This window comes from Cicer arietinum, unplaced genomic scaffold (genome assembly GCF_000331145.2).
Source record: "Cicer arietinum cultivar CDC Frontier isolate Library 1 unplaced genomic scaffold, Cicar.CDCFrontier_v2.0 Ca_scaffold_5726_v2.0, whole genome shotgun sequence".
Classification (NCBI taxonomy): Eukaryota; Viridiplantae; Streptophyta; class Magnoliopsida; order Fabales; family Fabaceae; genus Cicer; species Cicer arietinum.
The window spans coordinates 1-7,365 of NW_027339373.1; the positions used below are offsets into that span (position 1 = coordinate 1).

The 7,365-nt window shown below is 30.0% G+C and overlaps 1 protein-coding gene across 2 annotated transcripts; it reads right to left on the minus strand.

The window, feature by feature from the left end:
• Window positions 1-859: 859 nt before the first annotated feature.
• LOC101506307 (uncharacterized) lies at window positions 860-4,453 on the minus strand. Of its 2 annotated transcripts, none has more exons than XM_004517198.4 (9): window positions 4,070-4,453; window positions 3,478-3,659; window positions 2,752-3,027; window positions 2,590-2,648; window positions 2,436-2,472; window positions 2,281-2,352; window positions 1,916-2,066; window positions 1,655-1,822; window positions 860-1,534 (listed from the first exon to the last, which is right to left on the minus strand). In XM_004517198.4, exons 1-9 carry the CDS (start codon window positions 4,268-4,270, stop codon window positions 1,175-1,177), a joined length of 1,506 nt encoding a protein of 501 aa, XP_004517255.1. In that variant the 5' UTR covers window positions 4,271-4,453; the 3' UTR covers window positions 860-1,174. The 2 variants fall into 2 exon arrangements, with proteins under 2 accessions (XP_004517255.1, XP_004517256.1); XM_004517199.3 differs by having other exon boundaries at window positions 3,478-3,643; window positions 4,070-4,210.
• Window positions 4,454-7,365: the final 2,912 nt, after the last annotated feature.

A 7,365-nucleotide genomic window follows, 5' to 3' on the forward strand; every position in this document is an offset into this window, starting at 1 on the left:
TTGAATTCTAATTATTTTTAATTAAATATAAAAATATTATCTTGGGAGTGTATTCAACAATTTATTGAAATTTCGAACATTGTTTTTTATCAATACAAAATTTTATACTTTTTAATTCATTAACACACGTTTTCTAGAGCACTTCTTAATAATATTCATGTTGTTAATAATTCATAATTATCATTATGTAACTAATGAGACTCCAATACATAGTCAATGACAATTAATTATATGAAGATTTTTTTTTATTGTAGTTGATGATATTATGATTATAATCGAACGAACTAATTAATATATATATATATATATATATATCATATTTATATTTTATAATAATATTTTTCTCTTATAGTATTTTTTATATGAAATTAATTGATATATATTATCATTATAAAATATTTTACATTATTGATAAATCACAATCACTCAAATGTATGAATTTAAACGTAATTATAATTAAAGTCAAATATTTTTTAATGATTTGATTATTATAATAATTGATGGTGTAAAAAAAATTACTCTTACTTTTGTCTATAGATGAAAAATTATCTCAACAAACTTATATACAACTGTGAAATATTATATTTAAATTTAAAACACAATTTAACAATTTTGACGTTTGTTAATTAAATTAAAATGACAAAAAAATATACTCTAATGTATATAAATTAAATATTTTATGCAATGTAATCAATTATATTTACTTTTAAAAAATTTAGATGATGCACTAATTAATGATATCGTATTTATATACTTTTTTATTCTAATATCATATTTGGTTACTTAACGGGCACCACAGTCTACATGCAGTTGTTGTGTAATGAAAATCTCTTAGATAATAATAAATATAATATAGCAATGATGTGATAAAAAAATATATTAAAATTATGTAAAAAATATGTCTATTGTATATATTTTGAATTGATATCACTTATCCCAAGAGTGCCGTCCACCCACAAAGACGCACATGTAGTGATATTTAGTTATTGACACTTAAAAACAAATTATTCGGAAACTTTTACATTATTCTCCAATCAATTGTCTTACGACTTGTATGGAGTGTTATTTTCCTATTATTTGTTACACCGGATAATTGGAAAAACTAACTAATTACAATCGCTATATACCTTTAATTTTGTACCATTAAATTTCTATACAAAATAAATAAAATTTTCTATCTAGATGTGGGAGTCTTAAAACATGCTGAAAGGGGTTTTTCAGTGCATCGAAGAGCCTCTGCCACCCATGTGATTACCAAGACAACCATAATAATGGAAAGAGACATTATAGATGCCCACAACAATTTAGTTGAAATTCTTATTGGTTTGCATTGATGCAACACAATTTCTTCAGCTTTGTTCTTCACTATTGTGCATTTTGTTAGTCTTTGCAAATCGGGATAAATATCAAGCATATCTTGGATTGATCTACTATATGCATGAGCCATGTTGTACGAAGCAAATGGAAGAAATTTCCCATTTTTTCTGCATTCCTCTATTGTGTCCTCTCCGCGACATGTGAATCTAACAAGAGCCTATAATCAAACGCATTTTATTAATTAATTAATATCTCTTCAACTTTTCTCGAATCAGATTAATATAATCAAACGCATTTTATTAACAAATATTATAGGTTTAATTTAGTGGAGACTTACTTTTGGTAAATCGCCAATCCGTATGGCATCATGAGGACAATTCTGTGAAACATAGGTGTAATTTGGTGCTCCTGAGAAAGGGTCACAAATTTTCCTTAGTCCTATTAATTCTCCATTTCCTTCGCCAATTCCTAGGAGCCGATACATTACTGACACATTAGAATTCAACTGAGACACAAACAAACCATAATATATCAGAAATAATCAAACTGAATTAGTTACACAACAAACATTTGAGTGAATGACATTAAAATTTTGTACCTCAACTATGAAACTGTGGATGGTGCTGCCTATTTCAGCTATCAATTTCCCAGAGAATGAATCATTAATGCATGGTAACATCGAACCCAAACTACTGTTCTGTGGACTTCTCACAAATTCCTCAAAGGCAGAACATGCATCATCTGCAAAACTGCATCCACGGTGAAAATAGAGTTTAATGACTTCAATCATAGTTGCTATAATTCAAACAAAAAATGTTTAATGTGCATCCACTTTTTAATACACATATGACACATTTAATCGCGTACAATAATGTGGTTAATTCAGTTGACTAAATGATTAATTTATATCGCATTGAAAATTTTGGTTAATCGTGTAGTTGAACGAACAGTTGGTTTACTCACGTGTGAAGGAAATAATCAAAACCGGTTAAGAACCAGCACACACTTGTTAGGATCCAAAGGCATAGAATTAAGCTGAAATGAAATCAATGTAAAATATAAGTTATAGCAAAATACTTAGGCAGAAGAAAAAACTTTGATAATATTCACTATCTTACATTATAAATCCTGGACGCCAATACAGTAGCATTAGAACTGAATCAAAAACAGCAAAGTGAGCAAACAATCAATTAAACCACATTAGTTACTTAAGAAAATCAACTAAATACAATAACTAATTAAACTTCTAGGTTCTAGTGAATTAATGGTTACCTAGTGCTGCAGTCAATGTAACTAAGTTCACGGTTAGAACAACAATATGTGCTGTATGCCTAGACACATTGAGAGAGTTAAACCATCGTTAAATTAAATTGAATGAAAAAATATAAAATATAATTAGCATAAATTGAGAGTTATTTAAAGTTTAATGCATACGAAGTATGAGTGGCCTTGTCGAATGATTGTTCACTTCTGTCGATAAAACGACGAATGACACGCGAGTTTGTTCTGAGATCTTGAGTGGTGGAATTCAAACTCATACATATTTGTGGATTATAAGGAAGAAGAAGATATTGAATTTGTTTAGTTGTTCTCATTACCCTTCCAATGGCTCCAACAGCTTCTTCTCCTATACCAACCACTGTATCTTTCAGTTTTTCTGTCCTTCGCAGAGTCCTCTGACTTGTTGCAAGTACAAAACTTGAAGCAACTCTGTTACACACAAACATTCAGAGGCTTTTACAATAGCTTATTTAGCCTTAACTTACCAATGGTACAACCACTTGGTTAAATGTCAACAACAATTTATGAAAACTTAGATCATGATATGTTGTGTAAGCTTATTTTTATAAGTTTTTCGAGTTTCATGTGTCCAAAGTGTCAGTTTAATGGTAAGAGATTGATATTATAATTTCAACAAAAGTTTATTTGTCATTAGTTTTTATAAATAAAAAAGATCACGTATATGCTCACAAAAGACCGTATATATTAAAATTTGTTTTAAACTTCATTGAATATTGAAGATTATTGGACCGACTTTAGCGGTCGCACTTATCTTCATTTTACTACGACATAAAGATTTGCAGTGACACCGCAATTTAAAATCATGTTTCAAATAATTCAATGCACGGCAAAATGTAGTGTAGGAAAATTGGGAGTTACATGGCAAGAGAGGTTAGCAAGAGAAGAAGGAACAAAATGTGGAGATAGTAATGATCCAAGCATGGTAACGAGGGAGAGCCACCACTTAGACATTTCACAATCATGAAAATACCCAAGACAACTCCACATAACAACCAAACTCCAGCAAATGCATATCCATGAACTCCTGTAAATGCCGCAGACTGAAAAGGATCAGAAAGCAATTCTTAAAATCAATCTCAATCTCTCAATCCTATACTACATGCCCTCACAAAATTGTTGTTAATTAATTGTCCTGTTTAATTAATTGATCCAATCCATTCCATTTTTAATCATCCAAAATTTCACAGTTATTCCTTATTAACAGATTGTATCGCATTTTATATAAAACCTACGACTCTTTTGCAATTGTAATTAATACAATATAACTTGTGCTACACTCCGATATTTTGAGATTTACAACACTCACACATACTTGGAATCAATAACTTGTGCTACACTCAGATGGTGAGATGATTTATGTTTAAAACTTGCCAAGTGCAAAGAAAATATAAATGACATAATTTAATCAATAGATAATTGAAAAATGTGCTGAAATTGGAAAGTGACTCACAGCTAGGTAATGTTTGTTTCGAACATCGAATTCTCCATTGTAGTCTTTGAAATGTCGTAAAGGATCAGGTCTCTTGAAACTCCTTCCATGAACAGAGGACTCTGAAGCTGAGGCTAACAATTTGTGTTGAAACGATGGAACTGAAATCAAGAACAAAAGAAATAAAAGAAATAACAAGCGGTAATTGGTTGAATTGAGCATGACAGAGTATGTTTTGTGGTTTTTGAGGAAAGGAAAAAAGACAACATTTGGTGTTGTCTGAAAATGGTGACAACTTTTAGAGGGAGGGAATTTACGTGTAACTCACTAAGCAAGGTAAGAATAGCTTGTGGCATGGTTTTGTTAGTTAATGTCAAGGAAGGACAAATGGTAATGTTGAGAGATGGAAGTAACGAATCAGAAGCCGAAATTGTTGGTTCGTCTAATCCTAGGAATTGACCCCTTTTATAATTTTTTAATTTCATGTTTTTATATCCGTGTCTTTCTTCTTAAGATTTATATATATGCTTCGCGCTTTTTTCTTCCCACCTTCTGCTACTGCTACGTTCACTCGTCTTGTTTTTATTTAACCTTTGTCTTTTTAGTTTCGAACTTGAAAAAATAAGTATGGAATGAAGAAAAAAAAGTGACTATTTGCCTATCCTATTACTTGGATATCTTATCCAACACTCAATCATTTAAAATAAGTTATTTTTTAAATAATTTAAAATTTGTATTTATTTTAACTTAGGAGTATAAGTAGCCAACTTTTTTTCATGAGTAGAATATTAATTCTAAAAAGAAAATGAAAATCCTATTATACATGAGTTTTGTCTGAATATAATAACCAACCATGAATCATTTTATATTTAATTATTTATAAATGATATAAATTTTAAATTTAATTTTGTATATGTTTTTCTTTTGAGGTAGCATGAGATAGAGTTGTCAACATGCCTACTCGAACTATTTAGTGCTACTCTAGTTTCGTTTTAGGCCTCACTAGCTCATGTTTAAAAGTCGTGTTATAATATGAGCGTCAAAAACACTATCTTAGTCGACTCTATATTGATTATGGGTTTGACAGATCAACACACCATATAATTTTTAAGAAAAAAAAATTAAATATTTATTTATTTGTCTTTTTTTTTTTCTTTTGTACAATTGGAGGGCTAAGCCAAGGATTAAAGAAAAATTAGGAAATTCTAAACGAACAGTCTTAGACATGCAAACTCTAGATAAAGTCATAAAAAAGAAGGTCTTGCTGCTACATGGGAGTAGACCCTAAGACCAACCTATTCAAGAATTTTGAGTAAAACTAAAATTTGCTAACCGATCGACGCTTCTATTACGCTCGTACCAAATATGGGTAATTTGAATTTGTCATTCCTTGCGGAAAAGGTGATCGACACTTCTACCTCAAAGTTAAATCCATTCTCAAATACATGTCTATCATCTCTACACAGAGAGCATCACAAGTCTCAATCCTCATAGAATAACTAATAAGTTAATTTGACGTAACTATAATCTCTAAAAATAATAATTTTACTACATGAATTTTTCTAGAGACTCGTAATTATAATTTTATACGTGAAATTTCCATTTTCCACTACTTCATTTTTGTATTTCAAAAACTTGTGTTGTGTTCAAAATTGATTGAAACCAATTATACTTAAAACTTTATTGGATGTCATGACTTTATTTCTCAACTAAATTAGTTTTTCCACAACAAAATGTTTATGTATTACTATTTGGTGATTAATTTTTTAATCGTTTTACTCAACTAATTTATTTTTCTCATCAATTAACTATACTTGTTGAATAATTTTTTTCCAAAAAAATATTTATGTATAACTATTTGATGAATTGTCTTAGGATCAACTCAGTCTTATCTTTATATTGTTTCGTCTTTATTGACCATGTACCTCATCAGATTTGATCGGGTTAATGGTCGAGCTCAGGTCTAAAAAATTAACTAGATCTAAAGTTAGAATCAGAAGAAAAAAAAAACATACACATAGTTGTTGAATTCATCAATCTTATTGATCTCATAATAAATATTCCACATCAAATTAATCAAATGCATTATTTATCCTTTCCACCTACCATGTCGCTGATAGAAAACACAACAACATTCATGGTTTCATATCATACCCATGAATAGTCTCCATCTTTACAAAACAAGATTTATGATTTTTTTTTAAAACTCATTGAGTTTTCTTTTATTTAAAATTATAAATATGTACCTATATGTTCATTTCCATGTGTTATGTGAAAGAACACATGGTCTAGGTTATTAAAATCTACTAGGTCTTGTAATGGCGGCTAACCTAGTATTTGAGACAACGTGTACAAGTTTGTCTATCATTTTCTTGCCTTTTAGTTTATACAATAGTCTTGTAATTCAGGCTAAGCCCATTTTCCTTGTCGATGTGTGACATTCATCGAATATTTTTGTATCTGCTTATGATTGAGATAGTATGGAATTTAGACACACATGTATCATATTCTTGTCTCACAAGATTGACAAAAGATAGACCTTTATGAGCCTATTTAGTCGACTATGCTTCTTGATGGTTAATGTAACATCTCTATCATGTGTTCTGGACAGGTGTAGGTCCTATCCACCTCGTTGAGTAGGTCAATCCAGTGTTCAATAGATTGATACCGAACACAACATTCGAATTTCAAGGTTGAAAGGCACAGACTCTTGGGACTGACCAAGTGCACCAAATAGATTGGTATTAAACACAACTCCAAACGTCAAGGTTCATGGGCACATTCATTTAAGATTGACCGAAAAGATTGGTATCAAACAAGGAAGTGTTTAAAATTCTTATTTGGGTTTGTTGTATTATTAGAAAATCATGGTGGAATCGGTAAAGTTGTGGTAGAGAGTCACTGAGCAGGTTAAATCTGAGAAAATAAATTGTCTTAACCTTATATATTATATAAGATAATTGATTCAAGAATGAGTTTTGAGAAGGAAAAAAAATGATCATTTGGCTATTACATTGTTGAACACAATTTTGTTGGGGGTGTTTATGTGTGTATGGGGAAAAGAGAAAATTTATATGTAGTGGGATACTCAAAATGTTGTAGGAGGGAAGGAGTGCTAAAGGAGGAGGTCATGGATAAATGGTTAGAACGAAAAATGAGGACGTAGAAGAGGTGTTAAAATGGATTATTCAATTCATTTAAGGTCGATCAGATTACGATAATTGAATTAAAAAAATTTATTTAAAAATGAGTCTAAAAAACTACTAACTGAACTTGACATTAAACAAATTGAACGTTTTCAGACTATCATATCATTT

What these genes read in the sequence shown, in the direction of transcription:
- LOC101506307 (XM_004517198.4), bottom strand. Translation starts at nt 4,270, where the DNA reads ATGCTCAATTCAACCAATTACCGCTTGTTATTTCTTTTATTTCTTTTG. An exon ending in TTTGATTATTTCCTTCACAC is followed by an intron (nt 2,067 to 2,280) that starts GTGAGTAAACCA and finishes CCGTGGATGCAG; the next exon opens with TTTTGCAGATGATGCATGTT. An exon ending in GGATTGGCGATTTACCAAAA is followed by an intron (nt 1,535 to 1,654) that starts GTAAGTCTCCAC and finishes GTTTGATTATAG; the next exon opens with GCTCTTGTTAGATTCACATG.